The sequence below is a fragment of the Acartia tonsa genome, chromosome 13 (assembly GCF_053477335.1).
Source record: "Acartia tonsa isolate MP-2025a chromosome 13, ASM5347733v1, whole genome shotgun sequence".
Taxonomy (NCBI): domain Eukaryota; kingdom Metazoa; phylum Arthropoda; class Copepoda; order Calanoida; family Acartiidae; genus Acartia; species Acartia tonsa.
This window is the reverse complement of record NC_137272.1, coordinates 10,808,822-10,827,616: the sequence shown is the minus strand read 5'-3', so window position 1 is coordinate 10,827,616 and position 18,795 is coordinate 10,808,822. Positions and strand designations below refer to the sequence as shown.

The 18,795-nt window shown below is 32.7% G+C and overlaps 1 protein-coding gene and 1 long non-coding RNA gene across 2 annotated transcripts; both read right to left on the bottom strand.

Moving 5' to 3' along the window:
• Positions 1–531: 531 nt before the first annotated feature.
• Positions 532–7,826, bottom strand: LOC145304487 (uncharacterized). Its single transcript, XM_080146369.1, has 11 exons — positions 7,764–7,826; positions 6,292–6,369; positions 5,893–5,919; positions 5,590–5,640; positions 4,496–4,587; positions 3,756–3,845; positions 3,125–3,221; positions 2,171–2,255; positions 1,862–1,944; positions 1,602–1,649; positions 532–1,195 (listed from the first exon to the last, which is right to left on the bottom strand). Exons 1-11 carry the CDS (start codon positions 7,824–7,826, stop codon positions 815–817), a joined length of 1,095 nt encoding a protein of 364 aa, XP_080002495.1. The 3' UTR covers positions 532–814.
• A 5,867-nt stretch (positions 7,827–13,693) lies between these two features.
• LOC145304700 (uncharacterized) lies at positions 13,694–16,120 on the bottom strand. Its single transcript, XR_013874168.1, has 3 exons — positions 16,011–16,120; positions 15,283–15,454; positions 13,694–13,834 (listed from the first exon to the last, which is right to left on the bottom strand). It is a non-coding gene; the product is annotated as an uncharacterized LOC145304700 (long non-coding RNA).
• Between the last annotated feature and the right edge of the window lie 2,675 nt (positions 16,121–18,795).

Genomic DNA, 18,795 nt, shown 5'->3' with positions numbered 1-18,795 from the left:
GATAGAGGTTTTAGTTACGGAGGAATGGTTGTAAAAATTGTAAAAAAAAATTCGCTATCAATAAAAAAAATATTATTTTTTAAAGGCTTCGTGGTTTTTTTAAAGCCACAATTTAGGTACAGCGTTTACCTTTTCGATCATTCTTGTTAAAAATATATTACTAATTAAATAACTATATAGCTTATTTGTTTTTAACTTGTACTGTCTCTGAATTCTCAAAAAATCACAAACCAACAAAACAAAGAAAGAATGAATATCTGATTATTAAAATAAAATTTTATTTAATTTCTCAACTGTATACTAAAACTTTGTTTTTTTTTTAATTTTTTATGGTTTCCAAACTAGAAGTGTCAAAACTTTTAAGCCAATAATTTTAAATAAAAAGGGGTAATTTTGTTTATTATCATTTGGGATGTATATTTATCTATCGTTCAGTGTCTTATAAGATCACTATTTTTTTTACTTCTCGGAGCTAAAGTCGGACTTACCTAACCTATTAACTAGCTGTACACTGTTAAAAATACACAAAACTTTAATTATAACTTTATTAATCTATTGATTATTACAATTTTTATGAATGAAATTTATAACATTGTAAAATCTCTGAATATTTTTTAGCAGATTTACCATTAGCGGTTACGCCCTAAGAGGACTTTGGGGGCGAAAGAGGTAGAAGTAGGGAATTTTAGCTCTTAAAGGGTTACTTTTAGATAATGATTCATAAAATCAAATAACGAGATATTCAAGATTTGCCAAACGGTTTAGCTATGAGTAAATTACAATTTTATAAAAAAATATTTACAGCTAAAATGTATTAATGATGGCCACTGCTAAAACCACTTGAACCGCTGTATCTATTTCCACTGCTGAATCCGCTTCCACTGCTGAAAGTACTTCCACTACTGAAACCTCTGCTGCTTCCACTGCTAACACTGCCTCCACTGCTGAATCCTGTGCTGCTGATACTGCTTCCACTGCTGAATCCTCTGCTGCTTCCACCACTGAAACCACTTCCACTGCTGAAAGCGCTTCCACTGCTGAATCCATTTCCACTGCTTATACTGTTCCCACTGCTGAATCCTCTTCCGTGGCTAAAACTGCTACTGCTGCTGAAACCACTATTGCCACTGTTGCCACCAGTGCACACCTGTCTGGGAGTTTGAACTGAAACTTGCTTAGGTACCTGGCTTGCTACCTGCAACACAAAAACAGAATAAGAAATCAGTCATTTGTTTCTTAATCTCAACAAAAGAACAATTTAATAGTTAGGCAGCTATAAAAACTTATGCTAAATTATCAAAATCTAATGGTGTTTCTTTTTACATAAAGTGTCTATTGATAACTTATACCCAACCCCACCCCCCCTCTTTACTTTTTGAAAAATCTAAAATAGGGGGACCTTTGCCTTCTGTGACCTGACCCTGAAAAGCAGCTAAGTACCCAACATAGCCTGACCAAAAGTGATTAACAAACAAACAGCAAAAATCTCCCCCCTCCCTTCTTTTAATTTATTTTAAACATCAAGTGCTCATCAAGTTACTTCAAAAGCATCAATATTAGTTTCTTAGCTTGATTTACGCAAATTAATTAAAAATATATACCTGAGTGCAGCTTTCTTTGGGAACCTTGTAACATTGCTGTCTGGCAACCTATGTACAATAAAATTTTAGAAATGTAGTCTTTATATCCTGTTACATGAAGAAGTAAGGATTTTTTGTATGTAGCCCACAATTTTGATAACTTCTAAACCAATTGTGTTTACATTAGTTCTGTGATGGGTTCAAGATATTTTTTTCATAGAATAAATAGCAAGGTGCAAAATTACTTTACGATGATAAAAAAAAAATGAAATCTAGATTACCTGTCTGGGTGTCTGAACAGGAACCTGTTTACAATTCTGCCTGGGCACTTGGTTACATTTCTTCTCTGGAACTTGGACAGCAACTAAAAACAAATTTGATAGAAAGTTAATATAACATGTGGTAAATGCTTTTGATTAACATATCATATTTATGAAGTGAATGTTTATTTTAAAATTTTTCAACTCTAAATCAATGTCATGTATTTTTTCTGAAAGTCTAACTGTTTATTGTAATTTCAGTAAATCAAGAAATTCTCCAACTCTAATTTTCTCAAGCTTTAACATTTAAATTTGTCTACATATTTCTACCTTGGTTGCAGTTCTGCTTGGGAACACTCTTACAATTCTGTACTGGCTTCTGCACAGGAACTTGATGACACTGCTGGGTAGGAACCTGTGGATAGAAGTTTGGATATTTAGGAGTTGAATAGAGATAATCTAGAGAAATACTCTCTCAATCAGCCAATATGATTACAGTGAAGGTACATTCCAGACATGTGATTGGTTAAAATATTTTCTCGTATTTATTAGAATCCGGTGGATAGGAACCGGTTCTCATCCATACGAAAAAACTATGTCTAGCATCGTATTATATCCAGCTGCCTACGAATATAAAAATGTACAATCATAAGATTAAAATCAGTTTTTTTAGCCCGTGCCTTCAGCACCTCAGGGCTAAAAAACTGGTTTTAATCTTATAATTGTACATTCTATATCCGCGGAAAGCCGTTTACAATACGATGCGAGAAATAACTATTACAGATTTTGATAAATAAGGGCATAATTTTTTATATCCTTCCCATTATGAGTCAGCTATAAATTGTCCCATATCTAAGGAAAAAGATTTTCTTGGGTAAATTATTTTGTGTAAAATTTTCTTTCCTTGTATAATGTGAAGCATTTGACAAAACATGAGTTAGTTAGTGAAAGATAATGAATAAAGATAGAAAAGAAGATGACTTGTGGTTATGGTGTAACTGTAACTGTGGCTAAAAAAGTGATAGGTTTCAATCTTTGCTAAAGACCATATCATAACCAAAAACATTAAAAATTGTTACTACTGCTGCTATGTCAGGTGTCAGAATAATTAGTAAGTGTGGAGGGGAATGCCTTGACCTTAAACATTCACAACTCATACAATCAAGGGGTTAGTTATCAAAAGGATGTTTAACAGTATAATCATGCAAATTAGCAAGATTTGGTTCAGAAATACACCAAAATAAGAAAAAATATTATCTAGAGATCTGGCATAACAATTTATACCTGGCGGCACTTCTGCTTGTTGTGGTGTTTCTTGAATATTTTCTTGATTAGGCTTTCCAATCCATGGCTAGGGACAGTATTGCACTCTTGTCTGTAGCTAAAATTAAATAACATAAAATCGTAAACAAGTAAATTTTATTCAAATTATAAAAAAGATTGTTGTATATGTTTTTCAAAACAACTTTACTGTTAATAACATGTACACTTTTCAATGGCTGGCAAGATTTTGACAAGCAATCCAAAAATTTGCTACATTATATAATGAAGTTATTTTTGTCCTTTTTCAAATTATACTTACTGACCCTATTTATTTTAGAATTTATATCTACTAACGTCAAATTCATAAATACATTTTAATTCAAGCTTAATTAACTTTTTATTTAGTTAAATGCTGCAAATCTGTGCAATGTTAAGTTTTCAACTAAAAATCTAAGTAATAACATTTCTTCCATTGGTATTTTATGATTAATAAAAAAAAATTTGTGCCTTTTATGTCTTCAAATAATGGGGCATAAAAATATTTCTCATAGAACTTAATAAAAAAAAACCTTGCTCTGTAGAATATGTATTGCCCCAAAAAAGATACAATTACGAGCTAATTTGATTTCCAAATTAAGAACTAAAGCTAAACCTTTTTGAGCACTCATGTTTGTAGCTGGTTTCATAAGAAGTGGAACATTGCTGCTCATGTGAAGTGCTACACTGTTGCTTGTACTCAGTTCTGAACAAAAATATATCACTAAATAATGAAGAGATCGACCTATGTCTTTTGTGAACTAAGCTAATTATTATTGGTTGAAACGTTTGGACACTATTAATTTTGATCTTACCAATCAAAATGCAGGAATAGTACCCAAAGTTTTTATACTAACAAATAAGATGGCGTAGTTATAAAACATTGGGTATAAGTGTAATAAACAGCCCAATGTCCACTGCCCTACCCTGAAATTAACTTATCAAGACAATACATGCATTCAAACAAATAATTTAAGTACTTCTTACATACACAAAAATTGCTTGCCTGTAGTTGCTTATATACTTTTGGACATAATTGTCTTTTAGTTGGGAAGCTAATTTAGTGGCGTGAATAGAGTTTCGTCCTGAGGGAGTTTCCTTTAGAGGGTGGATAAGAAGGGATAGGAAGACCTTTCTAATTTCAAATTTAATAGAGGTTATGTGTTAATGCTCCCCTACTGTAGACCTATAGCTAATCTACCCAGGTTTTCAGTAGTACAGTAAAAAAATCCTCTTAGTCAGATCGGGGACTCTAAAATGGCCATATCTTTTATCAGACTTTTATACACTATAATATTGTGCGAAAAGAAATTTAGAAATACACGACTATATACATTGGTAAATTAGATATAATACCTGTAAGAGTTAGAGCACTGGGTTTCATAGGAGGTGGAGCATTTTTGGCTGTATGAAGTTTCTGTCACAGTGTCATACACAGTGTTACATTTCTACGATTATCAGTATTATTTTCATGAGAGATTCTTTGTAGAGAACAAAAGTTTTGACAATTCATATATGCAGGGGATTATTCATAATCTCAAAAAAAAAGTGGGGCTATTTGATTTGAGTTCTGTGTAACAAACAAGATTCTAGACAATAGCTGCAAAGTAAAGCATTGTTGGCTGCACAAAGTTTTTGTTACAGTGTCATATATGGTGTTACATTTCCACAATTATCAGTATTTTTTTTCACGAGAAAACATAAGTTTAAAAATGCGTACAGGAAGGTGAATATTCATAATCCCAAAAATGTGGGGCTATTGGATTTGAGCACTTACTAACAAACAAGATACAAGAAAATAGCTACAAAGTGAAGCACTGTTAGCTGTACAAAGTTTTTGTTATGTTGTCATACATTGTGTTACATTTCTATGATTATCAGTATTATTTTCATGAGAGATTCTTCGTAGAGAACAAAAGTTTAGACAATTCGTATATGCAGGGGATTTTTCATAATCTCAAAAAAAGTGGAGCTATTTGATTTGAGTGCTTTGTAACAAACAAGATTCTAGACAATAGCTGCAAAGAATTGATGGCTGCACAAAGTTTCTGTCACAGTGTCATACACAGTGTTACAAATCTATGATTATCAGTATTATTTTCATGAGAGATTCTTTGTAGAGAACATAAGTTTAGAATATTTGTACAGACAGGGGAATATTCATAATCCCAAAAAAGTGAGGCTATTTGATTCGAGCGCCTAATAACAAACAAGATTCAAGACAATGGCTGGAAAGTGAAGCATTGATAGCTGCACAAAGTTTCTACAGATAAATAGGTTGTCAATTCTACTAAGCTGAACAACAGCTAAAAATCAAGTATATGTTAAGTATTTTTTGTTCATAAATTAATTCAGTTCTTCTATTTATGATTTTCATGCTTCACTATATTTGTTTGCTCATATACTCTTTTTTCCATTTTTTAGGGGAAAATATTCATGGGTTTCTTTACCTGTTCATAAGTAGTGGAACATTTGGGTTGGTAAACTGTCTCATATGTAGTCTGAAAATGGAATAAATTTTAAGGTGTAATTTGTTCAAATCTTTATATAAAGATTGTTTGAAAAAAAAGAAAATCAAGAAAATATATTAAAAATTAAAGATAAAGGATAAAATTTTGAAGGGAATTTAATCAAAATCTTTAATTTTTGGTAGTTGAAATACCATGAAGACAAATAAATTAAGATGAAAAAGTCTGCTTCAATAATATAGTGCAATTTCTAAGAAATTTTAATCACATTCATAAATTCCTTACCTTATATGTAGTGTCATACTCAGTTCTAGCAAAAAAAAAGATTTTATTTTGGAAATATTTTAGTAAAATCAAATGTTAGTGACAAAAATAAAAAAAAATGGATAAATACATGTAAACTTTTTTTAGTATCAAATTACTAAGCAATAAGTAATTATTGTTCTCAAATTAGCAAAACTCAAAAGCAGTGCAAAGTAAGACAAGCTCACACTTAATATGCGCATGAAAAGTGAATTCTACTTTTCTCTGAATTATTGGTAAACTTATCCACATTATGAAGTTGTTATGAAAAAAAAAAATATAGTTAGTTTCAGCATAAAATAAAAATATCTATAAAGATATTTGTAAAGAAAGATGGGAAAATGCCCATAAAATAAATAAAAAATTCTTTTCTGCTTTCCTGCATTTTGGTTGGTATCCACCATAGTCAGGGACAGGAGAGGACATCACACCTCCACATCCCAGGATACAAACCACAAACTAAATCATATTTTTATATATCATTTTAAACATTAAAATGATTGAATGAACATTAAACAATGTTCTTTTTACCATACTGATTATTGATCATTTCAGGAATAAGGTATAGCCAACAAGCCAAAAAAATATTATTTGGGAGGCAGATAAAAAGGTCGTCAATTCTATTATGTGTTGCCCTCCAATGGCAGCTGAAAATCATATATAGGTTTTGGGATTTTTTTCTAATTAATTTAGGTAAACATTTTATATAGTTTATGTAAAGATATAAAAATTCACACAGAGAAATGACCTCAAAAATAATCTTTAATATTTGGTTTATGGTTTTACAAATGAACAATTGCCAAAATCACTTAAATCGATTCTTGTGACAAGTATGTTTATTTGTCTTACTTGTAAAACTTACTACATATTTACTTATTATATTCATGTTTTGAAAAGAACTTTCAAAACTTATTATAAGATGATTATCTAGTATAATGAACTGTTGAAAGTTTTCTTCCAAAAAATATAAATGAACAAGGATGACAACATCCATAAAAGCAAAGCACTGAAACGGTAGAACAAATGGACTTTAACACTTGTATAATGTCAGAACTGAATAATCAGAATATAAAAGTATAAGAGTCGAAGCAAAATTGTGAGTAAAATTGTTGAAAAACTGCTTGATACAGAATAATGTTTATGGACATACTTACAACTTTAGGATTTGCTTATAGAGTTGCTTCGCTTATAAAATTGTACCTTGTTGTCCCAGGAATCAGTATACCAAAAATCAGATCAATCGGATTATTAGATCACATAAGATTAGTTGTTAAAAAAGTAAAAAAATCAACATGTTTAAAATGGACGTACGGACATTCTGGTAATGATTATAGAGTTGCTATGCTTTCTAAATCATACCAAACTACTACAGGAATCACCATGCAAGTTTAAAATCAATAGGACAATTCTAACATGCCAAAATTAACGAAAAAAGCTATCCGTTACGGACGGACCGACCCTAATTATAGAAAAGCTTCGCTTTTAAAAACATTTAAATGTGTGCTATAACTTTAAATCTTGCTAGCCTCTATGCCCTAGCTTCTAGACAGACAAAAAAAACATTACTACTTTATACTTTAGAACAGTGGCTGCGACAATAGCATTTACATGCTATGTATTTTGAGGGAGATATAGGGGGCAGATAAATTGCCTTGAACCATCTCATGGATTAAATTTAATAACGGAATAGCCTAAAACAATCTAGAGACCTATACAAATCCCCCATGAAAAGAAACTCAATTGGCTCAGTGGTTAGTGTGATCTTTATGTACTAACATAAAATTTATAGTACTTTAAATAGAAGATTATATTAGGTTGATTAGTTTTGATTGATTGTTTGAGAGATGTCTTACCAGAGCTGAAAGCATGTTGACAGTTGGAAGACTACTGCGTGACTTTTCAATCTCATCACACATATTTATAGCTAATATACAATTTTGAAATAAGAATCAAGTGTCTATGGGTCATGTAGCAGCACGGTCATTGAGAACAATATTTGTCGTCAATGACACCAACGGGTAATAAAAGGGTGAGCAGTTCAATTTTTTTGAGGGGGGGGGAGATCGTACAATATTACGTCGTCGCGTTGCTAGTCAAGTTTGTTTAGCAAATGGACATAGTATATCTAGATGGTCCATCTGACCCTATTTTCGCCAAACTTTAAAAGTGATTATTTACAGACAAAAAAAACTTTGTTTACTTTTTATTATATGTATATGAGATACTGGCAACATTAATTGCAATGAAGTTTTTCGCCAATATAATTTTGAGAAAGCTAACTTTATCCTAATAAATTCAACTATTCATAACTAGCGTATTTGTTTTGTATATGCTTCACATTATACGAGGGAAGAAATTTTTATACAAATTAGATTAACCAAGAAAAGCTTTATCCTAAGGACAATTTACAGCTGACTCATAATGCGAAAAAAATGAAAAATTATGCGCTTACATACCAAGATATGTAAAATGTTTCAACCAATGAGATTTATTGAATGTACCTTTAGTATTCCTCCATTGCATTGGCTGGTTTAGAGAGTATGTCTCTAGAGTATCTCTATTGTTTGGAGGAAAAAGAAAGATGCGCCAAAACAATAGCATCACTATTCCACCATTACTAAGCATTTTTTTAAAAATCCATATAGGCAATATGAATTGCATTGCACATACTGTAGTGTACAATGTACATATATATTTTTGAAAATTCATATTTGACAAGGAAAATCGTTTTTAATATCCTTTAGAGCTAAAATATATTATTTTCAATAAATAAATGAAAAGTTTAAAATATATTTCTAGTATCAATTTTTTTTTAAATTTGATCCCAGTTTTTAATGCGAAGCTTTTCTACTATCCGATTTGGATCGGTATGTTCGTCCATATATTATGCATGATTACAATCAGTAAGCATTGAGCTCTATAATGTTCTGTTAAGGGGATTGCAATTAAGCAATTTATATCTGCAGGGCTACCCACTACCCAATATAACCTAACCTAACCTAAGACAACGTATAAGAAAAACAGATAAATAACAGCGGGGGGTAGGGGGGTTCTGTGCTCTGCTAGGCCCTTTGAGGGAAACGGTCATAAATATTTCATTTGTGTGTAATTAATTAGAGGTATAATAAAATACACATAGATGCTATCTGGTCCCTAATACACAATTTAAACAATCAGTCAAATTTTTTTTTAAGGGAAGCTTTTCTATAATTAGGGTCGGTTCGTAACAGATAACTAATAAAAATTAATTTAGGCATATTAGAATTGTCCTACCGATTTCAAACTTTGCATGATGATTCTTAACTGTTTATCGTCGGGTCGCAATTGTATAATTAAAACTTTAACATTATCTTATGTATATATATGAGCAATTTTGCATAACACATTTGTATACAGTTTTGTAGACTTAAAAATTGATATTCTGCTTATTAAATTTAAATGTTCTTTCATTCTACCGCCCCATTTTTGAGCTTGCTTTTAAGGGTAACTGGACAACGTGTCTCAAAAATCAGCCATGTGACGTCATAAAAATGAGGCAGATAAGAGGAGAAGTGGGAAAGAAAGCCTGGAAAAAAAGATAATGATAATCCCTCATTATATAACGTCACATGGCTGATTTTTGAGACTCTTTGTCCAGTTACTTTTATTGATGTTGTCATCCTTGTTTTATTACAGGTTATTAACAATGTGAGCTGCGCCCTTTAAGTGATTCTCGTCTGTTGTTATTTGGTTCGTATCATTTTTAGAATTTTTTCTCTCCTTTATTAAAAGACTAGCGGTTACGCTCCTAGAGGCCTCTCAGGGCACTTGAGGAAGGGGGAGTCGAATTTGATAATCCAATTTATAATTTTAGATTTTAAATAAAAAAGATAAAAAAATTTTGGGGAAGATTTTTTTTAGGGGCGATTTCATCTTGGTAGGGTGGTGGTACCCTCCCCCAAAATAGTTATAAACCTTCCCGGGACCTATGAAAAGCTACCCTGTTAAGGAGAACCCGATCGGTTCAGCGGTTAGCGAGATCCTTCGGTACAAACAGAACACACAGACAGACAAACACACATTTTGTTACCTTATTATTAGGATTGCCAGCAAATATTTCTAGGGCATTTCTCTTTAGGTCGATAGAGGTGACCTTCCTCCACCCCTCCTCAAGTTGAAACCTTCCCTGCACCAATGAGAAGATTGTAAATGAGAACCCCTCCCCCCACCAAAAAAAATTTGAAAATAAGAATGTTAGATTTTGTTTACTACTTTAGATTAGGGTTAGGTTAGGACATTGGGCTTTGGTTATACTCCACGCAGGATAAGAGCTCCCTTTCTTTATTTAAACTTATTTAAAGTAAGGGGGGTAGAAGTTTGATGGGCACTTTGAGAAAAATCACCAAAATATCTATTGACAAATTTGAAAATGTACTGTACATAGTTGCTTTTCCATTTTATAAGTAAGCACATTTTTAGCGTCACAGTGCTAGGGAGAGAAGTAGTAGCCTATCCCATATGCAATGGCTGGCGATGCTAGGATCACATTTTGTACAGTACATATTATGTTTATCTCAGGGAGGTAGACTGATAATTGCACTAATACCTAAAGTTTTATGTGACTTATTTATTTCGTTGGCTTAAATAAATGGGTAAAATTATTAAAATTTAATTAGTTGGTTATTTAAGTCAAGTGTCCAAAGGTTTCAACCAATAGTTTGAATCAAGATTATCTAGTAAAATATGAAAACTAAGGGATTCTTAAAACCAAATATGGAACGTACAACTCTGGCATTCTTAAATTGCGTTATCGAGCACAAAAAAATCTCCAGGACCCATTAAAAATGAGGGGAGGGAGGGTGGGTGTTCATTAGTTTTTATTACTTTAGGTCAGGTTATATAGGACACTGAGTTGGGTCAACTGCATGGGTTAATTTAATTATAAAATGGGAGTGTTTAGTGTTCAATTGCAACTTTGTGGTAAAGTATCTAAATATTAATTCAGCTTTTAAAAGTATTATTGTAGTAGCATTTATAAACCCTTGTACTTTTTCAGCTAAGGTAAATTCTTAAAAAACTTTTGCCCCACTAAAATCTAAAATTTTAGTGAGGCAAACTGATTTTAGTGGGGCAAAAGTTTTTTTAAGAATTCACCTCTGGTGTACATTCCTAGACTACTAGGTACCTGTCCTCAATCATTGTCTGGTACCCAAATATTATCAGGGTGGCAAGACATAGTGGCTGTGTCAATTATACTGGTACCCAAAGTTTTAAAAGCATGGTCCTCTTATTGGTTTGTTTAAAAACGTTGGTTACTTTTATTAAATTTTGATTGGTTAGTACACAAGCTAGAAGTGTCAAAACTTTTCAATCGATAACTTAAATCGTCAATAGGGATAATTTTATTTATCGTTCATTGTCATTTCCCTGAAAAAAATGTGTAGTATAGAACGTGTGTATTACGAATCGATATATTATTACCTTTACCACATCCCATCCTATCCTACTGAATGAACGAACTAACCAATAAATGATATCCATATCATAAACCTAAATGGACGAAAAAGTTTCCCCAGTCAATATATCCAAGTATTTTATATCCATTGTATTAGGAGTGTTAAGGTATTTTAAAATGATAGTGGACAAAATAATGCCATTTCTTCCGGTGATACACCGTCATGCGTCAAGTTAGAAAGGTGGCGCAAATTTTAGATCACAGTTTTCGCTATTTGATTTACTTTTTTTTCTGTAAAAGATAAAAGCAATGCTTGCTAGATTATATGGCGTTGCTACAAAAGACCAACTCTACAAAAGACCAATGCCTACAAAAGACCAACTCTACAAAAGACCAACGCCTACAAAAGGACAACACTACAAAAGACCAACTCCTACAAAAGACCAATGCCTACAAAAGACCAACAAATATATATTGTTATATGAACATCAAATAAAGGTCATGGCCACAGCACTCGTCCCCCTGGCCTGCCTAGCCGCGGGCGCTCGGCCCCCTTGCCTATAACCTAACCTAACCTAACATAAAAATTGTAAAAACAATATTAAAAATTGTAAAAACAATAATAAAAATTGTAAAAATCTACCAACCACTTTTTGTAAAATCCACAAAATTCTAAACCACCTATGTATTAACAGTTGAGGATATTTTTCTTAAATAAATGTCCTGGGCTAACATAGGTTAGGTTAGGTTAGGTTATAGGCTAGGAGGCCGAGCGCCCGCGGCTAGGCAGGTCAGGTACACTATTTGCAGCTATAGACCTTCCAGCTCTACGATTTTTTGTAGGCGTTGGTCTTTTGTAGGCGTTGGTCTTTTGTAGTGTTGGTCTTTTATAGGCGTTGGTCTTTTGTAGAGTTGGTCTTTTGTAGGCGTTGGTCTTTTGTAGAGTCGCTATAATATTAAGATAAATTTTTCTCAAATCGCGAAATCTGTAATCTGAAATTTGCGTCACCCTTCTATCATGGCGCATGCGGGCGTATGACCGGAAGAAATGGCATTTTTTTGTCCACTATCTTTTAAAATACTCACAAAATTTTTTTTGAATTTTAGATTTTACATTCAGGGAGGGACTGTAAGTTTAACTGGTACCCAAAGTTATAAATTTAATATTCTTATTCGTTGACCTAAAAACTTCGCGTACTTTTGTTGAATTTTGGTTGGTTGGTTCCAAGATGTTGGTGGCCTTACTTTCAACAAATAATTTTATTCTACAGGTGTGGTAACTGTGGATATTTATCAATTTATCGTCAATTGTCTTATCCCTTAATATCCCTGGGTTAAATTGTTTTTTTAAAAAAGAGATGTGCTGAAAATGGATTGCCCATTTCTTCCCTAATTTCCAAAGTTGTAAACGCTATTTTCAGCTACTCCAGTCAAAGGGAAAAGCGATATAATGTATAATACATTAATTTATACATTATACATTTAAAATTTAAATTTACAAATTTTGATTTTTTTGGAAGTTTGAAGCTTTTTTAGCTAGTAGTAAATATTGAGATAGGACGCGGAGGCTAGGTACACTTTCGGAAACTAAAATTCAGTACATCTAAAAAGAACCATTCGGCTGCCGTTTTGAGCTACCCATTTTTAAAAAATCTTTAATTGACGTAGTTTTTTTTAATAGTAGTGGCAACATTTTTAAAATTTTAAGCGATTCCCAATAAGATTGGGTTTTCAGTGTTTTTTTATGTATTGAGAAAAAATAAAACTTCCAATAAAGTTAATGCTAATCTGTTTGAATTGCTGTGTGAAAAAATGTATATTTTAAGGTATTAATCTTTATAGTCTTATTTGTCTGTATTTCTGTCTGACTGGGTAACAAATTAAGGGTTTTCAATTTCTTGTTTGAACAAATAAGAAAATATAAAATAAAAGTGACATTGCTGATATTAGGAACTAGGTATCCCGCAAGGTTATGGCAGTGCAAGTAAAGGTTACACATGTATTAAATGAATAACCCCTCTTAGCTTAATATATTTTTAAAAAACAAGATGGGAGGAGTTCAGTGCTCGATAGGCACTTTGTGGGCAAGCCCCTAAAATCTAGTTAAACAGTAACTATTTGCCACACACAAAGTAAAGCAAACAATAAAAATTCATGATTTATTTATATTGCAACTTTAAAAATCTGTTTGAATATATTTTATCCATTAATTACAAAGTTGTGTCTTTTCATTACAATTATTTGTCAAATTTTTATATATAAAATTTATCAGTCTTAGAAGTTTAGAAAAACTATAGAAATGCTTGGCCCATAGTTATATTGTTTTCAGGAGTAGGAAGGTACCAACCGCACAAGGATCCTGGATACCAGCAACTACTGTTTATCTTCTTCCGCAAGGAACCTGGACACCAGCAACGTTGGTGCAGATACCAACGTTGGAAGAGTGGGTAGCACCAAAGGGGGTCAGAGCAACGGCGTTATCAGGGGTCTATAAGAGTATTACTCTACGTCTTAAGCTCAATTATGAAAAGGAATGAAAAATAAAGATGACAACATCCATGAGTAGAGAAGCAAAAAAATATGTACCTAGAAAGTCTTTTGTAGTATGACCGACAGACCGACGGACCAAGTAAATTAAATACTGGATGCTCATTGATACAGGAAATATTCACTAAAAATTTCAATTGTCTCTCCTGAATAGTTTTTGCAGACATACGGACAGACGGCCAAATATTTCGAAATATAGTGTAGCTTCGCTTCTTTAAAGGGATCTTGGACAAAGTAGCTTCGGACAAAGTAGCTTCGGACAAAGTAGCTTCGGACAAAGTAGCTTCAGGACAAAGTAGCTTCCGGACAAAGTAGCTTCCGGACATTTACTTAAGAAAAGTAGCTTCCTTAGAAAAATAGAAAAAACCTCCTAAACGACAAACCTCCTAAAGCGACATCTTTTAAGTAAAACCCCCTAAAAACTTTTCAAGTGATATCACATTTATTAAGTGTGAGGTAAGGGTCGATATTTTTAATGCAAGGTTGTATCGGGTTCGAAACCATGCCGTTGGGTAGCCAACACAGACTTTGGGACAACTGTCGGACGGATTTTTAAATTTCACCCTGTAGACAAAGTTATTCAAGAAAGAAATTTCGGTTTTGAATTTCGTCCCTGTGTGTTTTATCGCCATATTGGATTTTATTGTTCAACTTTTTTAACAGCAGTGGTGGATTTTATCCTTAAATTTGGAAGATTTTTTTATTTAATAACTTTTGAAAAATTTTAGGACGTTTTACTTCAGAAATGTCTACACAGAAAGAGAGACATAGAAAAAGGCATAAAGACAGACATAAAGACAGACAAAATGACAGACAAAATGACAGACAGACAGACAGAAAGGCGGACAGAAATTGTAAAAATTTTTAAAAATGTTTAAACGAATTAAAAATTATAAAAAAAATCGCCGAACCATTCTTAGTAAAATCCACGATCCACTTTTTGTTAAAATTGTTAAAGTTTTGTTTGCTTTCAATAAAATTAGAAGTTAATGTACATTAAACATTCTTACATAGGTTAGGTTAGGTTAGGTTATAGGCAAGGGGGCCGAGCGCCCGCGGCTAGGCAGGCCAGGGGGCCGAGCACTGCGGCCATAACCTTTATTACTATTAGAAGCTACTTTTCTTAAGTAAATGTCCGGAAGCTACTTTGTCCGGAAGCTACTTTGTCCTGAAGCTACTTTGTCCGAAGCTATTTTGTCCGAAGCTACTTTGTCCGAAGCTACTTTGTCCAAGATCCCTTGAAGGTGTGACTAGTTTTGCTTTTTATTAAAGGAAAAATTTTCAACATTATTTAAATTTGGTTAGACATACGGACATACATCATTTAAAGAATGGCTTCACTATCAAAATAAGATATTTTTTCTAACTAAAAAGCGTAGAGGATTATTCCTTAACAAGTCCAGCGGCGTATCCAAGGCCATAGGGAGCATAGGCGGCTCCATAGGGGTAGCCACCGAGATATCCGTAGCCGCCATACAGATAAGCAGCGTCAGCTTCGGCCTCACGTTTGCCGATTTTCATGGGTCCAGCGGCTACCATGCCAACAAGAACAAGAAGGACCAACTGAAAAAATATTATGTTCATAAAATCAGGGATTTTAAGGGATAAGACAATGGGCGAAAACTTTAAGTAGCTCCCCAATTGATATAAACAAAATAACCCTTTCTTTGGATTTAATCATTGGTATTTGACTAGTTTTTCCAACTAATAAAAATTGGATAAAATTATCCAAAGTGTTAGGCCAACGAACAAGATAACTTGAATAGTTTTAAAACTTTGGATACCAGCATAAATTACAGTCTAATATGCCCTCCCTCCCTCAAAGTTCATCATAGAAAAAATACATAAATTGTCTAGAAATTGTAAATGAAAAGAAATATTCACATAAGTATAATATTTGTAATAAGCACAGCCTCATAAGACCGATCATTTCCGAGATCTTTAGCTTCGAAAAAAAACCTTACTTCTTTGTATAATAGGATATGAATAATGTACAAGAATTATCTAATAATGGCAGCTTTAAAATTTACTTAAGATTTTGTTAATTTATTTGGTTTTTAAAATGTACTAAAAGTTTTTAAATCTATCAGAAAACATTGTATAATAATTTAAAGCTTACCAATTTCATTATTGCGGATGTGTTTTGATTTGACTTTCCCAAGGAGAAATGTGGTTTCAAAGTGGCCAACACCACTTTTTATACAAACAAGGATAGTTTCCTGGCTTTTTTATCTGGTCATAACAACCCCCCCCCCCCCCCCCTTAATTTTTTAGTTTTGATCTTTTTGCAATATGACATCTTCGGTTTCATCTATCATTGGAATAGAATACTTTGATGTTGTGAGAGATTCTCGCATTCCATGATAAAATGTTTCTCCCAGCTGACAAATATAACGACAACCCCCACCCCCACCCCTTAAAGACTATACCCCATCCTCTTCCTTGACCATGGAGGAATGTCTGAGGACTATATTAGAAACCTAAATTGAAGACAAAAAATAACCTGTTACAATATCCACGCATTCCTTTAATCATTGATTTATTCTTTGGTTCTTAAAATTACCTGGAATTTTATTGAAATTTAATTCCAATCTATTCTACATATTAGAATTTTTATTCTTATCATAGGAGATGTACAATTTATCGTTTAATGTCTTACCCATTAAGATCCCTCGTATAAACACAGAATGCCTCCAAAATAGTCTAAATGAATTGTATAGGATAATGACTAAACAAGCAGGATCCAAACTCTTCATTTTTATCCTGAAGATTGCTTTGCAACAATAATAGATAAATTTTAGACTGATTTTTTCCATGATTTCCCTTTTTTTAAAGTGAGTTTCCAATCCTTTCAAGTTATATCAAAGATTTTTGTACTTTTTAATATATCAATGTGTTTAAAAGGCTGGTTTGGTAAAAAGGAAAGTAAAAAAGGACCTAAAAACAAAGGTTGTTAAATAAAGTTATCAAACAAGGGACATGCACAAAGATTTTAGATAATTGGGGGGGAGGAGCGTTAAACGACCCCCCCCCCCTTGACTGATAAGGGTGCGGCAAGGGGCCCGACTGTTAAGGGTTAAGGGATAAGACAATGAACGATAGTTTGATAAATATCCTAATTGGTGAAAAACAAAATTACCACTTCTGTAGATTAAAATTATTGGTTGAAAAAGTTTGGACACTAATAGTTTAGAACCAATTAATAATCATTTAATAAACAAAGTTTTTGAACCAACGATTAAGAAAACTTTTATTACAAGTGTTATTTTTCTAGAAATATTAAAAAAAGGACTATGATATTATTTGTCTATTGTACCAACGCCCATTATTGTACGAAGCAATACTACTCTATAAAACAAAACTTTAACTTTTTGTGTCTCTTTTAAAGAAACTAATCTCATAAGTGATCGTCTGTAATTAACACCCTTCAAACAACCAACCCTGTAATTGCATGGCTTTGTGTTCTAATCAGGGATCTTAGGGGATAAGACAATGGGAGATAAATTACTGTACACCTCCAAATAAGAAAAACAAAACTTCCCTTATGTAGATAATAATTACGGGTGAAAAAAACTAGACATTGCTAGTTTGTACAAGCCAATCAAGATAGCAAATTCCAGTAAAATGTCCAATCCCTTCCTAGTTCTGGTCCTTACAATAGATACAATTTTAACCTCTCTAGTATAACACGAACTTCAAAAATGAAACATAAACAAGGTTTACTCAAATGGATGTTGTCATCCTTGTTAAAATGCATTTTTGCAGTTTCACTGTTGCGTAATTTTAGCAAGAGAAAAGGTTAAATTATTAATACTTTACAGAAAGACGGGTTCTGGACACTTTTAGCATTTTTAGTATCACACTATTCTCAGCATGAAGAGGAAGGGGGGGAATAGCTTCCTGAAATCGGATTAGTAGTTATAGAGATTTTAAAGGACAATTTTAAAAAAAACCAACTACTTTATAAAATAGCATCAGCGGCTGTTTCCCTAGAATTTAAGGTCTATTAATTCAATTTGAAAGAAGGCATAAAGATAGTCTAAAACGATAACATTTAAATAGCTTAAAACCGTCCTGGGATTTTTGTTGATGTAGATTTTCGAAAATGAGAACTCAATCGGTTCAGTGGTTTGAGAAATCTTATTAAACACATATAAAAATTCTACTTTTTAGATAGGTATTAGGCTAGTGGGAGCATGTTGATGGGGGTTGGGGGGGTGTAGACCCCCCCCCTGACCATAAGTACTGTATTTTAATCACTTGCAAATCAAACATACTTATGTGGATAATTTTTTATTTTTTTTTATTTTTGAGACATCGAAAACGGTCAGACTAATCGCTCTCAGTTAAGATTTAGCTAACCACTGCTTTGATTAAGTTCTCCTTTTAAGGAAACTTTAAATTTGCCGTTGGCATTTTTTTATCCATGTGTATTCTAAAAAGATGACCCTAGAGTCCCTGCTAAAACAGAAAAACTGTCTCATGGAAAAACATACTGCGTTGTTGATAGAAATCCAGCTGAATAAAAAAAGATTATTGTGAAGCCTCTTTTTTTGATGGCTTTAGAAACCGCAGTAGAAATTTGCCCGAGGCGCCTAGAGACTTCCCGGTTCTTCTCTCTCATTCAATAATATAGAAACACTAGATCCTCAATCCTTAAACTAAGCCAAGTAGGAACAATCTGACTTTATTATTGGTTAGAAACTATTCACATTTTGGTACGAAAGGCTCTTTTTTCTTTTCATTCCTATAAATAGATGACTAGATGTCATTGTTAATTCTAAAAATTCCTTCTTAAGTTGGACAGATTATTAAGTACAATTGATCATCTAGGGTAATAAATCTGTTACTTATTGATTTATTCTCCACTTGAAGATCTTTATGATTAACTTTGTCTGTTATTC

Bases quoted from the DNA above. Each gene is read 5' to 3' on its own strand.
- LOC145304487 (XM_080146369.1), bottom strand. From the start codon at position 7,826: ATGTGTGATGAGATTGAAAAGTCACGCAGTAGTCTTCCAACTGTCAAC. The intron at 3,846-4,495 runs GTATTATATCTA...ATTTTTGTTCAG, and splicing joins CAGTGCTCTAACTCTTACAG to AACTGAGTACAAGCAACAGT. The intron at 1,196-1,601 runs GTATATATTTTT...TTTGTGTTGCAG, and splicing joins CCAAAGAAAGCTGCACTCAG to GTAGCAAGCCAGGTACCTAA.